Source organism: Hyperolius riggenbachi, chromosome 7 (genome assembly GCF_040937935.1).
Source record: "Hyperolius riggenbachi isolate aHypRig1 chromosome 7, aHypRig1.pri, whole genome shotgun sequence".
Classification (NCBI taxonomy): domain Eukaryota; kingdom Metazoa; phylum Chordata; class Amphibia; order Anura; family Hyperoliidae; genus Hyperolius; species Hyperolius riggenbachi.
The window spans coordinates 233,813,948-233,830,458 of record NC_090652.1 but is presented as its reverse complement, the minus strand read 5'-3'; the positions used below and the strand labels follow the sequence as shown (position 1 = coordinate 233,830,458).

The following is a 16,511-nucleotide window of genomic DNA, read 5'->3' as shown; positions in this document are numbered from 1 at the left end:
TCTGTTAATGGGGCAATCAGATGTTAATATCAACTTTGACTTGTCATCACTGGCCACATTACTGGGCGTAATGTGTTCTAAGGGCTCCTGTACCCACCTGCAGTAGGCATTTTGCTTTGTGAGGGAGCAATATTTGCCCTCTTCTCATGCAAGGCTCTAGCCTACGGCTGACAGATATAACAAGCTGGTATTATGAGCAGGGGTAACCTGTATGTTCATTGTCTGTTTCTGTGCTCAGCACCAGCCATTATGGATATAGGTTAGGGCCAATATAACTCCAGAGGGCAACCGTGTGTTTTACTCTTATCACTTTAAATCCCCTAACCCCCCTCCCCCCCAAATGAAAAAAAAAAAACAATACCAAGATGAACATAAGTTTATTATTTGACAAAAGCATTTGCATTAAGGCCCCTTTTACACTAGGCCTGTTTCACTGCTGGGTAACACAACAGTGTATGGGGCCTGGCACACTTATCCCATCATGACGCGCTGGAAGTTCCCGTTTGGCCTCCAATCTATCGCAAAGTCAACAACAAATTACCGTTGGAATGACGATAATACGTCGAGGAACCCCAGTGACGTACTTCCTGTCCAGCAGGGAGTATGTTACTGAGTGAGGGGTGGCGACGGTTGGTGAAGGGGTTGTAGGGGGGGGGGATGCGCTTTGTATATGACCCTGTAAGTGCTCCCTGCTGCTGGGTTATATGAATGTGGTATTTGGCATTGGGGTGCAATGGGGTGCAAAACGAGCCTAAGAGTCCCCACACAGTATAAATGTTTCAGAAGTGATCTGAAATATTGTAACATTATATACATTGCAGTTATCTTGATTAATAATCATGGTGAGGAATATAAATACATCTTGTAAACGTCACTCACCCAGAGCGAAGGTTGCAGGATCTGACACACGATTTGCCTCGACTGAAGTATTTACAGGACAGACACTGGTCAGGTCCGGATCCCCAACAACCAGACGTAGAGCAAAGAGGATGACACATCATTCCCTCCACAGCTGAAAACAAACAGCAAGAGAAGCAGGCTTTAATAGCTGAAAACCATGGGTTCCTATAGAAGCAAGGTAACAAGCTGCCTCTTCAGCCTTGAGACTGTGTCGGTAACCACCATTACACTGTAAATTAAACCTAGACGTATATGAAGAAAATATGCCAATTAGGCTGTGGAGATTAATTAGCCTAATGAACTGGAAGGCTCTACACGCCACCCTACATGCTTTGTTTACTCCCAGGATGCCATGGCGTAAGCAGTATCTTGGCCATTAAGTCCCACGCGCTTTTAAACCACATACTTTAGAAACGGATAGGGGCTATAGACTTCATTAATGAGGCATTAGAATACAATATTATAAGAGAATAATGTGTAATCTAGATACAAGTTGGCTCTAATTAGCTGTTAAGATGAAGATAAACAGGGATTGAAGGGTTAACCCAAGTACTTCATAAAGATGCAACATTAATGCAGTCATTGGAAAAATGTCACATCTTGTGAAAATACAGACTCTTGTATCGGCAGTAGGGACGCTTATTCGGATTCAGCGGAATTGAAATTTCCTCATTTTCAGTGAGAAATTTGCATTTCCAATCAGAAATCGGAAAAAGTAAATCAGAATTCCATGGAAATCCAATTTACTGCAACTTGGTGATATTAGCCCAATCACAATTAGCCCAATCACAGAACTCGTAAGCATAGGACCAGAGAATGCTAATTTTTTCCTGCAAAAATTGTATCACCACGGTAATTTTAGCCCAATCCCAAGGCTGATTTTACCTTTACCTATTTCCTTTTTCCTGATTTCCGTTTTTTGGGGGGTTTTTTTATTCATTTTCTGCATTCTCTGATGCAAAACATGTCTAATAAAATACTCCTTGAAAATTGTAGAATCAGAAAATGGAGAAATCGGCAATGGCAGAAACTGGATTTTCTGCGGAATCAGTAATGGGCATTTCCTACCATCCCTAATCGGCAGCACCCAGAGGCGCTCACTTCTGCATTTAGACCCATTGAGTTATACTCCTGTGTTGCCTGATGAAGCGGGACCACACCTGCGAAACATGTTGCAACTGTTCTTAGGAGTATGGGAATAAATTGTTTACAACTTTAGTCGACAGTACTTGTGTCTGTTTTGGGTTGGCTGGTCCACCACCGCATCCCGAACGTTTTAAACGTTTTTAGTGCTTTTTATCCTACTGGCGCCTCTGAACATCTCTACTAATCAGCAGCACAGTAGTGAAATTATACTGCAGTTTTTACAATATATCACTTACATTTGCAAAGGTGCAGTACATTATTGCAGAGGTATCCCTGCCACTGGAATAACTATTGCCGCTGGTATGTCCTGTATTATATACAACAGCTTGGCTTAAAAATACCATGTCTATCATGAAGCATGCAGAGGATATTGGCTTTCTTTGTAATGCTAAAAAAATCAATCCCTATCATGTGCACACAGAGATAAGCATTATGGAGGCTTATCTAAGCATAGCCTGATAGTAGTGGGAAAGATAACAAACCTTTGCATGGCGGTAATCCAGTACTTACTTAACACACACTGTTACTAGTTGCGCCAAATACTGAGAGAAAAAAGTATAGTGCGTGTAGCAGGAAAGGTAGACAGGCTGAGGGTGGCCATAAATAATTATTGTGGACAGCTCAACATCAAGTATATTTTGTCTTTCTGATTGAATCTGCCTGACATGTATTGTTTTTCTTAATTCTGGTCAATTCATCCTGATCCATTCTGAGGGCTGGATAAGATGGAAAAGCAATTGGATGTTGCGGTAAATCTTGATTGGCAGAGAATCAATGGCTTTGTAGTGCACGAGGCAGCTGAAGAACATAAAGAGTGATGTTTTATGATGACACAGAGTAAAATTACAGTACTCAGAGCATCACAACCTGATTTGTCCTTAAGTTAAATTGCTCAGGAGTTGATTAATACACAGCCACTTTAAAAGGGAACTATATAAAGCAGCATTTACTGTATCAGTGGCGGACAAAGCCAATGATGGGCCCCTGTGCAAAATAATTGAAGCGGGCCCCATGCGAGTGGGCGTGGTCATAACAGATCATGGTTGGATCCAAATAATGCCGATAAGATAAAAGTACATGAACCGGGGTCACATTCTGTAGGCGCTGTATTAATGTAGCATACATTTGAAACTTGTATATGACTGGGGCACAACTTATTATCATTGTTTCTCTGGAGTTTAAGAGATAAATACATGGAGAAAAGCCTAGAGGATAATGAGGCCCTAACTGGAGCAATTGCATGGGCCCTAGAAGACAAGGGCCCTATGTCCACCTCTGTACTGTATGTCTAAACCTAGGGGTGGCATGGTGGCTGGGTGGCGAGAACTCTCAGGATCTCAGGTTTTGAACTCTCTTCTTTGTAAGTTCTCCCTGTGTTTGTGTAGGTTTACTCCAAGTGCTCTGGTTTCCATTCACATTTCAAGAAAATACTGAAAAGTTAATTGGTTCCCCACCATAAAAGCAGAATACTAAAGCAGCTTGGGGTGACCCAAAACCACTAGGAAAGTATAGGGGACCAAAATAGACCAAAAATGATCGCAAATACCTTCTGTTTTAAGAAGGCAAAGCACAGTAAGCATTGCTTTTTTAGGAGGGGTTTTCAGTCTCTGTTCGTCCCCTATACTTTCCTAGTGGTTTTGGGTCATCCCGAGCTGCTTGGGTATTCTGTTCTTCTGGTCCAAGCCCTATCCATAGAGCCATATTAATCCCTGCCATGCACTGAGGAGGACCAACAGTCCTCCTCAGTGCATTAGCCATAGGCAAGCTATACTCCAGCAGTTCTGGATGTAGATCTGGCTTCTGGGGCATAAAGAGATAATTTGCATATTAGGCAATGGATACTTGTGTTTATGTTCTTGACAAAGGGCAGCCAACCCAAAAATGATCTAGAGGCATCATGCCCATGACCTTGTTCTGGAATAACATGCTAAATAATAGCTACCTTAAAGAGAACCCAAGGCGGATTTCTTAAATCTTAATAGGACAGTGCCCGGAGCGGGGGGGGGGGGGGGACTGGAAGCGGCTGCAGAAGAACACAGAGGCATGTCATTGTGCACAGAACACGCCTCTGTGTCCTTTCAAGATTTAAAAAATCTGCATTGGGTTTTCTTTAATGTGAATAACTGCTGACAGAATGTGCCTGAGCTAAAGTTGTCCAGATTAAGAGTTTTGAAAATACAATGACCTTAAAGGGCACCTGACTCAAGGCAAAGCTATGTAAGGCAAAGCTACGTAAGGCAAGCACAGAGGTGTGGTTATGCTGGATTGACATACCTCTGTGTGTTGTGTGTTCCTCCCATCGTTCCCCTTGGTCCACATAATCACTTCTTGAAAAATGTAACTTTAAGCTAAAGTCAAATTTTCAGTCAAGAAGAGGCAAGCTTGTTGTGATTCTCCCTCCATTCCCTCCTCTTCCCCACCTGTGATAGGAAGGAACATTGCTTCAAGCCTGCCTCTTTTTGTCTGAATATATGACTTGAGCCAAAAGTCAGATTTTTCAAAGAGTGATTGTGGGGACCAGGGAGAATGAAGAGAGGTTTGGCCAATGCACAGAGGTATGTGTATCCCACCTGAACATACCTCTGTGCTTAGCTTAGGTAGCTTTACCTTGGGTCAGGTATCCTTTAACTAACCCTTTAACAGCCAATTTATTTAGAGGCTTGCAAGTGCTCCAGTCCAATTTATTTTAATATATTTTTTTATCTCTTTCTTGTTCTATTTGCTTCTAGTAAGTACTGTTGCAATGTTTATTTATGCTCACTTGTGACTTGGGGGCAATGTGGGGCAATTATAGAGGGCTTCTGCTTTCAGTTTATATATTATCTGCTAGCAGAGAGTATTCCAAGAATATACAGCACAACGAGTTCTACCAACTGAGGTCAAGAGCAGCACACTTATATCAAACGAGATAACTTACACTATTGGAGCTGCTAATGGGTTAGGCGACAAGCCCTAATAAAGCGGTATAAAACCCTGACATAATATTCAATAAAAACATGTTTTCCTACTTTTTATATGCCATACGGGTAGCATATTTGCTTTTGTGCATAAGTAGTATTATTCATTTAGAAATTATACATTCCTAAAATACACTAATTTTACTCTGAGAGCTGACTTTGCATTTTATTTATAACTGCTTTATTCATCCTCTAACTTAATCAGAAAGCATCAGAAAGAATTTATTCTTGTCTCACTGTCTTTGTGAGACCCAGTGGTGTGAGAGAAGGCTTTGTTTACATTCCTGACTTGATACAATTAAACACTAGATAACATTATGTAAAGTTTCAGAAGCAGCCAGCTCTGCTAAAAGGGAGGCTTCTAAAGCCTGTGTTAACCCTTTGAATGCAGTTCTAGTAAAAAAAAGATGCTGTTTGTATATAATATGCTGTAAATAATCTATTAGAGCAAAGTAGAAATGCTGGGTTTCATTCCGCTTTAAGGACTGCCACTTTCTTTACTTATTAGAATTACAGGGTGGTGATCAACTACGGTGGAACCTTTTGTTTCTTTAATATAATACTTCTGCAAAGTCCTGCAGGAAATGTCAGTACTCAGTACCGTAAAAATTCACAACAAATGATCATATTTTTACAGTGAATTTTCAGAGAAGGAGCAATCTCTGTCTAAAGAGATATATGCCTCTAACAGACAGGTGCATGAGGAAGAATGACAAATAAATAGGGCCTCTGTGTCACCACAGATCCTCCTCAAGGTGTTTTGCAATCCCTTTAGGAAATAAGCTATTTCTTTTGTTCACATCTGGACACTCCTATCTTTCAGTATGACTTGACTGTGGGGTTAGAAAAAGAAAGTGTATCTAGACTTCTAACACTGGGACAAGCATTAGCTGCACTCCAAGGAAAGGAGGCAAAGTGTTAACTTTTTATGCAAAGTGATTTCAACACCTCCTCATATTATGGTGCTTTCATTAGGAGCTGATGTCAGTCAGAACCTAGAACCATTAATCTCATTTTGGACGGAGAGCGTTGGAGGCAATGCATGCAGGCATCCTGACTTACCTTTCCAACCATTATGATATATTCTTGCTCTGTGAAGTTACAGCAGAATTATTTTTCCCTCCAAATCTACATGCTGTTGGAGATGAGAATTTAGCTGATTTTATTTTAAAAGGAGACAGCCATGATTTAAAGTTTGTGTTCTATGACACATTTTATAAATAAAATTAAAGCTTTACGGCAGTTTAAAAAAATGTTTCCCAGATCTCTTTCACAGCTCATTTTCTTCTAGTATGGGATTAAGCATAGTACACACCTTCAATTTTGAATGGCCAGTGATTGGTCAATTCGACCACTTTCATGTATTTATGAGAGTTTGCCTACACAGTCTATTCATAGGAATCAAAATCTGTTGGCCCTTCAACTTCACCAAGTTGGTAAAATGAGTCACTGATTGGCCAATCAAAATGTAATGGGGGACTGTACATGGTTTAACCCATAGCCGAAAAATGAGCAAATCATTTTATTTGTGTTTCACCAGCTAACTTATAAATGGAGATAATACACAAATACAAAAAAATGAATCTTTAATTCCCTTAAAGGGAATGTCCAAGCAAAATAAAAAAATGAGTTTCACTTACCTAGGGCTTCTACCAGCCCCATGCAGCCATCCTGTGCCCTCGTAGTCACTCACTGCTGCTCCAGTCCCCCGCTGGCAGCTTGCCGACCTCGGAGGTCGGCGGGCCGCATTGCGTACATTTTTACGCATTCCCGCTAGTGCAGGAACATTAACACATACATTTTTACGCGTTACTGGTTCAATGCGTAAAGCTTTACGCATTGAACCAGTAATGCGTAAAAACGTATGTGTTAATGTTCCTGCACTAGCGGGAATGCGTAAAAATGTACGCAATGCGTCCCGCCGACTTCCGAGGTCAGCAAGCTGCCAGCGGGGGACTGGAGCAGAAGTGAGTGACTACGAGGACACAGGATGGCTGCATGGAGCTGGTAGAAGCCCCAGGTAAGTGAAACTCATTTTTTTATTTTGCTTGAACCTTTCCTTTAAAAGAAAACAAAAATTCCCAAATATTAACCAAACACTCTCCATCCACAGACACATTACATTGACATGGTAAACTATGAAGCATTCTCCTCAAGCCCTCAGAGGAACAACCCCAGGGATCGTGGTAAAAATTTTGTGATAAATACTACCACTCTATTATTTATAAATAGCAGTCCAATGTATATATCTAACAGCCACACCAATACATAGACTGTTTACCCTTCCTTGTACTGCTTGGTGACATAGCAAGTGAGCCACAAATCATATTATTGGCATGTTTCAGCTATGGATAAAAGGGACTCCAAGCACCTCTCATGGCCATGCCTTTAAGCCAAAATACTTTCAACAAAGTTGTGTTGTGACCTCTCTGGAGGAGCCATGCGTGTCACTTCCTCTTCCTGCTTCATTCAGTGATGCACCTTTCTAACAGACAAGACAGCGGTGACCTGGAAGTTATAACACAGTCAAGATGGCAGCCACGATTTCTTTTTTTTATTGAAACCGAACAAAAACGATTTGGTGTACAACAGCGATTCAGACATCAAATGAAAGAGGAGAGCACAAGCTACAAAAGGTGTGCATTTTTAAGTACTTTGCAGTATTGGTTGGAGTCTTAAAGGCATGCCAATGAGAGGTGCACAGAGTCCCTTAAACTCTGTAAACCTACATTCCAAATAATTTATCTAGTTTACATTTGAAAGGGAATAGGGGTTCCATTTTCTACTGAAATGTTTTCACAACCCTAGTTTTGGTGCACTAATTTTTTTTATAGATAGGTTTGGATTGGCAACATGCTGGGGCACAGCTGATCTGATGTACGTTTTTAATATATTTGCTGTGTCAGTTGATTATATTGGTTGTAGCATGAGCTTTGACAACGGACAACCGCTGTAACTGATTGTAGGAGGGGCCTGAGAGTGGATTTTGATGGGTTCATCATGTCTGATTTATATTGAAAATATTAATGAGAATGGAAAATAGTCCACTTCTATAGGTTTTCATTCTTTCTGTTGGCATACGTGTCTAAAATAGTTGAGGGAGATGGGATGTTGTGTTCATCAACACAAACAACAGATACTTTGTAAATGGACTTGTCTGAAATAGGGATGCTTATTCAGATTACGTGGGAATAAAATTTCCAGATTTCTGATCGGAAATTGGCATTTGATTGGAACTTGGAAAATGGAAATTGGACATCTGCAGAAATTCCACATTACTTCAACTCGGTAATTTTAGCCCAATCACAGAACTCGGAAGCATTGGCCCAATCAGAGAATGCAGAGTCAACTCGGATGTATTTGGCCAATAAAAGAATCCAAAAAAAAAATGACCAAATAAAGACTACTTGGAAAACAGAAATCCGTGGAATCGGTAATTGGCATTAGTGGTAATTGGAATTTCCGCATAATCGGAAATCGGTATGTCTGATCATCCATTGACTGAAAGGGTGTAATGGATAACGGAATACATTAAGACATCTGTTTTGCTTCTCTATTCTGGTAAACAGTTTGTCTAATGTGAACCTAAAACTAGTTCTCTCTAAACTGCACGTCATCAGAGAGCAACAAAGTGCCTGAAGGTATTTGACATAAATGAAATGTGACTCAGAAGCCCCAACCGGCTGCCTTTGCTGAGAACACTCAAGTGTATGTTGTTGCCTTTATGTCCAGATCATAGATAAAGCTCAATTTTGTGGTGAACCAATTAACTTATCCAAACGATTTTGAAATGTGGGAGGCAATTGGACTGTTTGGAGGAAAGTGCCACAACTACAAACTTCAAAATAGAATGTGTCACTTTATAAAACACAAAAGAAAACAATCAAGAGCCCCTGATAGTGTAGTATTAATAAAATCAAGTGTTTTGTTTAATAAGTGATAAATTGGTACTCACAAGACAACCACTGTAACAGCAAGTTAGAACCAAACCCACTTGGGTTAAAATGTTGCGCTCTGTAGAAATGAAGCAAATGGGGTAACACCCCTCCACCAATAGTGGACTAAGAATATTTGATTGTGAATGAACAGAGGTGTCTAATCAGAGTAAAATGAGTTTACAACAGTTTCAAAAAGAGAGGTAGTGGAGGACTTGCCTAACCAATACAGACTCAAACAGTCAGTATCCAGTAGAAAAACTCCTCATTTGTACACTCCAAAAATGCTGCAATGCATCTCACCGGTATCCACCCACTTCATAAGTCAACAAAAATAGAAGCAACTGGTTTTACATTTTTAACTAATTTATTTCAATCTGATTTTGGCGACTCTGTTCATCCACAATCAAATTGTCACATTATAAGTATCTCATTTATCTGTCACGTTGGTAACTTGGTAGCCAGCTACTACTCACTGCAGTTCTCAGCTTTTTTGTTGTCTCGAATGGTGGTTTTCTGGTTGGGAGTCCTAAAGAGTGAGGTCCAGTTGATGGTGTTGTAGTAGCAAAGGTTGCGATTATCTGTGATATAGACATTGCCTGCGCTGATCTCTTTGAGGGACTGGAGCTTCAGAGAGGTGAGGCTTTGCTGCTTGAGAATAAGCAGTGACATTCCACTGTAAAAAGAAAAGGATTTAAATTTTAAAGTGACTCTTTCACTTTTTAAAAAAATAATGAAGCAAATTTAGATTTCTGGACAAAAAGACATTTTTCTAAGCTGCACTGCTATTTTCATAGCTGATAAGTTGGAAAGCGTTGATAAACTAAAAATGCGTACACACGCACTACGGCCGCCAACGACGTGTCCATCAGACCCTCCCGCTGGGCGGACTTTCAGGCGACAGTAGCACTTGTCTATGCACTGTCGGCGGACTGATAAAGTTGTTTCTGAACGATCCACTCAGCGGATCGCTCAGAAACAGCCTTATCAGTCCGCCGAAAGTGCTACTGTTGCCTGAAAGTCCGCCCAGTGGGAGGGTTTAACGGACCCATCGTTGGCGGCCGTAGTGCGTGTGTACGCACCTTAAGGTGAATAAGGACAAAAAAAACACATTTACTTAAGATATTGAGCCCAATTTACAGTGGTAATCCCAGTTGAGACAGAGGCAGAGGCTGTCATATTGATCTCCTTTTATACAATAGTAGTTTAATGGCAGTCCTGTTGATCTTCTGGAAGACTGGAATCAGTAATGCCGAGTCACAACCGTGAAACAAACAGGTAATGATCTAGTCAGATTTGAGTCAGAGCTCCTGGTCTGCATGCTTGCTCAGGGTCTATGGCTAAAAGTATCAGACACGGGATCAGGTGGAAAGCCAGGCAACTTGCATTGTTTAAAAGAAAACAAATATAGCAGACTCTAGATCACTTTCACCTTGGGTTCCATTTAAATAAAGAGTACTGAGTACTCATCCAGTGATTGCACATAGTGAATTCACAAAGAGATTCCTGGCTATCAATATGGAGTTTTATGCTACAAGCAGGGGCTGCAGTGATCACCAGCAAACTGCTGTTGGTGATGCTGCTTTTGAAAGTGCACCTGAATTGCTGCATAGCATGATGAGATAAACATGTAAATAAACATGTTAAACCTAACCTTATTCTCACAGGAGCCCTCCCTCTACTGATGCCTACCGCTAACTGATCCACCTACAGATACCTAAAGCTAACCAATCCCCCCACCAATCTCTAAGCCTAAAAAACTTCCTCATCGATCCCTAAACCGCTGATGCCTATTCCTAACCACCACCCTCTGCCGCTAACCCACCGATAACCATGCCACCTTCACCGTTGTACAAGAAAAAATATTGAGCACTAGGTTCACCATTTAGCTGCAGTTTACATAGTGGGTGGCACTGTCATCTGCTATTTTGTCAAGCACCGAGGGCTCCCACATTTCCCTTAATTACCAATACTAAAATAGGTGACTAAGGGCCTCCCATACTTCAGTAGCACCTCTGACAGCCAGAGTTATATCAACTATGGCAAAAAAGCATATATACAGTAACTGAAAACCTGCCCATTTAATTATCTCTAAAGGCCCGTACCAACTATGTTATTTTTTCCACCGATTTTTCAGCCGATTCTTCCGACAACAGGTGACTTTTTAAGCGGCAAATAATAATTTTAACAATCATGCAATGTGGGTAAAGGAGCTCAATTACATGAGCGATGCTTAGCGATGCACTCCGATAATGACCATCACCACGGATTGGATCTTTAAGATCCCCAATGACTCCACTCAAAGTACGGTGATCGCTTGACTTCCCGTCCGCACCCGTTGTGGACCATCCCGTGTACCCACACTCAGGAAGATGGATTGGGAAAGGTTCATAGTCGAGGGACATCACTGGGATCCATCTTCCTGCGTCGTCAGGTGAGTATTCAGCTTAAGGCAGTGTCTCGTGTTTATATTACGGTAAGTCAAGCATTTGGAGAGCTCAGTGTAATTCCCCGGGAACATGCCACACAGTTAAACATATCGAGCAGCTCTACTGAATATTAAAAAAAACAGCTATATAACTATTGAAAAATAAGCATTTTAAAAACATGTATTAGATTTTTATTTCTTTTCTTTTTAATGACCAATCCAGTGACGTTTTATCGAGCATGTTCCTGAGGCACGCTAGAAAGAGCTTATAAACAACACAGTGACAGCTAAAACTTTTAGAAGGATAAAAGGAAAGTCAGAAACTAAGAACATTTTTCACCCCGTATCACAGTCTCACACAAGTCCACAATCTCCGAGACTTCCGAGGGACCATGAAGAAAGGGAACAGTGTAATGGCCCTGAGACTTACGACTGCAAAATTCATCAGTTACTTTAGAAACTTTGTTTCCAGTTGGCTGAGCAGAGCATTACAGTAAAGGACGGAAAGCAGGCAGGTTGTTCTACCAGTTACAGGGAAAGAGGAAATAAAGTACAGCTGAATAACCTCAAGCAATGATCTCAAATAGCTTATATCAGCTACACATGCAAAAGGAGGCAGTTACTCCGCTGGTTGTCACCAGCAATAGAATAAATTACGGTCTTCTCAGAGATGGATCTAAGCAAAGGCTTAAAAGGACAACTTTCATGAAAAGCTGTAAAATGTAAAATACATGTGTACACATACATATAAGAGGGGCATTTGTCTTACAGTAAAATGTATCATAATTGACCTTTTCCTATGTAACTGAACCTGGACTGTTTTGGACTTGTTCATCTCTTCACGAGGGATTCTCAGGGTCTTCATTATTTACAAAAGCACTCCCAGGGAAGTGGCACAATGCAGCTGTCAGAATAGTGTGCACTGGAGCAGGCAGGTCTGTAGGCATCATTGTATAGGTCTTTTCCAGAGAGTGCTTTTGAAAAGAATGAAAGAAACATTGAGAATTCCCCCTTGAGCATATGGACTAGCCCTAAACCTGTTAGTGGGAGGATCAAAGCTACCAGATTAATAAATAGAACCAGAAGTGACAACTGCATAGGAAATATGTCCTTTACAGTTCATTTTACTCTAGAACAGTGCTGTCCAACTCTAGTACTCGAAGGCTGAGGTCCTCACAGATTTTGTCACAGCTTTAATTAATTGATGAGACTAATTCAGAAAAGGTGTGGTTCATCAATTATAACACATTTCTCTGTCAGTCCTAAACAGTGGCATGGATATTACTCTCGAGTACTGGAGTTGGACAGCTCTGCTCTTGCTCTATATAGTTTTAATGATAGCAGCCATGGCAAAATTTAGCTCTACACACAATGAAGCAATGATGCCCTTCCCTGCCCTTCCCTCCCCTTCTGTGTGAATGAATGCAACAACATACCTATGGTCAGCCCTATCCATGTAGCATGTGAACACTGAGGCATATAATTACCACCATTGCAACAAGAGATGTAATGTACGTGTGTATGCTGAGAACAAGCTTTCAATATATAAAACGTCCCATGCATGGTCCATTGACCAATGATGTCACTTCCTGCTGACACACCATGGGCATTTAATGTCATTTAATCAGTCTAATAGTGAGACATGCTACCAAACCCAACTCAGTTTTCCTGCCATTGATTTCTCAAAAACTCCCATCTGAGGAAAACATTGTACCATTAATGGGCCCCTTTAGGGTGAAGCAGATCATTTCAGCGTGCGGCGCTGAGTGCAGAAGCTGGGGGCCGTCAGCCCAGCGTAATGGTAATTGTGGTCTCCGGCGGTCGCCAGACCCTGAATTACATCTCCTTCCAAATTCAGGGATAGGGAGAGCAGCAAACTGGCACTAAATGCGGCAGGGATGGATCACAAACCACATGGGGCTTACCTGCAGCATGCTCCAGAATAGTCCACAAGTTCCAACTTCCAAGCCAAAAATAGAAAGAGAGATGGGCACAACTGCATAAAAATACCCTTTATTGTGGCCGGGTAGACACAATGGTTACAGCAGTGGGGGGAAGGGAGATTTCTGACAGCTGTTTCACAGGGTTTAATCCTGCAAAACAGCTGTCAGACATCTTCCTTCCCCCCACTGCTGTAACCATTGTGTCTACCCGGCCACAATAAAGGGTATTTTTATGCAGTTGTGCCCATCTCTCTTTCTATTTTTGGCTTGGTAAATCTCCTTCCAAGTTGTGACTATTAGTATGTAACGCCGCCGGGGAGATTAGCGGTAGCAGGGAACGCCATCATTCGGTCCGCCCAATGCCGAATAGAGATGTACTCCCTTTAGGGATATTTTCAGTTACGCAAATGTCCTGTTTTGCAAGAGGATTTGAGGCAACATCTCAATGGGGACAAAGACAGCTATAAAATTTCAGCACATATTCTAATTCCTTCCTGCTTTACCTAAATAATAGATAAATAAAACAAAAATATTGTTGTCCTTTTCTCCAGTTTAATTCAACAAGCAATTGTGCAGCTCACAATTAAACACATTTGTAAGTTTTTGTTTTGCAGTCAGACATGCTGTCTGCAAAGCTCATAGTTTACCATTCTGGATTTAAAGCATATGCTCAAACACTCGAGAAAGTATTTTAGTCAAGTGCACTGACCTGCCAGAATCAATAATAACGGTAAATTTGCATTGAATATAAGAAAAAAAACACAGCCTGGAACCGAGCAAGCATTTAACATTGTAGTACAGACTATAACTGAGATTAACTACAAGTAATTCAAAATAGTAATTATAGTTTCAAGTAAAATAGTTTCAATGGTATAAAGAACACACTGTAAAAGAATGGAAGTAAGAAGAAAAAGCTTGCCCATTGACCTTAAAGTAGTACTATCGATTGAAACAACTTTTTTTTTTAATACTGTATATTAGTGTACACATTACCACTAGTGCTAGGGGCACTTTATTTATTCACCCAGGTCTCTCTCTTGCTATCCCTGCTTAAAAATTCATTTCTCACACAGCTCATAGTAGTTTGGGTCACCCTGAGCTGCTTGGTTACTCTGTCACACAGCTCACAAATATATTTCACTGTGTCACTCACAGCATGCAGGAGACATGAGGAGAAATAGGCTGATCTGAGGTGGTAACAGGTAACTAAATGAGCTGTAATATTGCTGGAATATAACTAGCTATACCACGAGTTTGTGTTTACACTCAGACTGGCTGCCTGAGGAGATTCACTCCAGGCTGCATCCACTTTACAAGCTGCTGAGAGGGGCAGACCACTGTCTACAATTAGCATTATTAGTATCTTTATCAGTCAAGAGAAGCAAAGATAATAAACACACATTGCTAGAATCTTTAACCCCTTACCACCATATCAATAAGATTCTTTCAGCAAGGTGATAATTAAACTATAAACTGAGGAGTTGATAGCAACTCCCCTGTGCAGACATGGGCTTAGCCCTCTGGGAGCCCTCAGCATATAGATACATTTGTATCAAACACTGACGGCCAAAACTGACGGAGGATTTTACAGCTGAGAGGAACAGCTGTGTGAGGAATCAAATTGCTCCTAGTACTTGTCCTAATGTGTGCTACAACATACAGCATTTAAAAATAAATGCATACATCGATAGTATTCCTTTAACTTACTCTTGCAGGGCAATTATAGCCGCAGTTGGGAAAAAAAATGTACGACAGGCCTGACATTAAATCAATTGATCCATGCAATTCATATTCCCATCAAAATAAGTAGCTAAAGAAGACCTCTACCTTTAAGTATATTTTAGTAAAATCTAAACTGCCCCATAAAATGTTTTGCAGCTAAAAATGATCTTATTGCAAAACAGTGACACCTCGAAGAGATACAATGCCTCCCTTATTATTCTGCACCATAACTACCGCTATATCATTGTCTGGCACCATTTACCTTTGTGAAATTCTTTTTATGGTATACTTTCCCAAGCCTGCTGGATTGTAAAGAAGATGTACGTTTATGTTTTCCCATTTATAGGAAGACCAGTAGCTGTATAAAGGTGACCATACACTTAATACACTATACACTTAATACACTATAAATCCCTGCCATGCACTAATGAGGACCAATAGACCGAAACAGGCTGTCTGCATGTTGGGTTGACGTGGCTCTGTAAAATGCATACGCTATAGGCTTGCTATACACCAGCGGTTCTGGATGTAAGCCTGGCTTCAGGGGCATAAAGAGATAATTTGCATATTCAGAAGTGATGCATTGTGGGAGATCACAGTCGTTCACTTAAAGCTGAATTATCGCATATACCTTCTGTTTTAAGAAGGCAAACTAAACAGTAGATTACCGATATTCAAACTATCACCAACAACAGTTGCCCAAATATATTACAGGATGCCTGTAACATATTTTAAAAAATAAAAAAAACCTGCAGAGCAGATCATTTACTAAAAGTGCAAGAAATCCTATCAATCATTTTTAAATATTAGAATAAGTGTAAGCACTTTTTTCCTAAACAATGGAGGAATACATTTAACAACAAAAGCTTAGGCCATTTTTCATTTCTTGCATCTGTCATTAACCACTTCCGGATACCGGGTGGTTTTGCTGATCGGTGCTGCGTGGGCTCTCCAGCCCGCAGCACCGATCAGCTAGCAGCCAGGCCGATCAGACTTCCCCCCTTTTTTCCCCACTAGGGGGATGTCCTGCTGGGGGGGTCTGATCGCCGCCGGCTGCTTGCGCTTGCGGGGGGGGGGGCTCTCTTCAAAGCCCCCCTCCGCAGCGCTTCCTGGCCGCCTTCCCCTTCCCTCCCTCTACCTTCCCCTGTGAGCGGCGCAGGACGGAATTCCGTCCTGCGCCGGATAGGATAGGCTTCAGCCTATCAGGTGCCGGCGGTCCCCGGCCAATCAGAGGCCGGGGATCGCCGATATCCGCCACGGCGCTGCTGCGCAGCAGCACCGTATACATGTAAACACCGGGGAAGATCTTCCCCGTGTGTTTACATTTACCCTGCGAGCCACGATCGGAGGATCGCAGGGTGTTCACGGAGACACGCTACGTGAACTGACATGGAACGTTTCCATGCAATCCACTTCAGGATTCAGGGGCGTAGTTAAGCGTACGCCGAATCCTGAAGTGGTTAATAACTGCATTCTTACC

The 16,511-nt window shown here is 41.4% G+C and overlaps 1 protein-coding gene across 5 annotated transcripts in view; it reads right to left on the bottom strand.

The window, feature by feature from the left end:
- The window catches only part of ERBB4 (erb-b2 receptor tyrosine kinase 4), a 1,342,090-nt gene that overhangs the window by 371,985 nt on the left and 953,594 nt on the right, over positions 1–16,511 (bottom strand). For all 5 annotated transcript variants that reach the window (XM_068245390.1, XM_068245391.1, XM_068245392.1 and 2 more), the window contains 2 exons: positions 9,415–9,614; positions 880–1,012 (listed from right to left, as the gene is read on the bottom strand). In XM_068245390.1, coding sequence (XP_068101491.1) covers positions 880–1,012; positions 9,415–9,614 — 333 coding nt within the window. The remainder of the gene's footprint in view (positions 1–879; positions 1,013–9,414; positions 9,615–16,511) is intronic.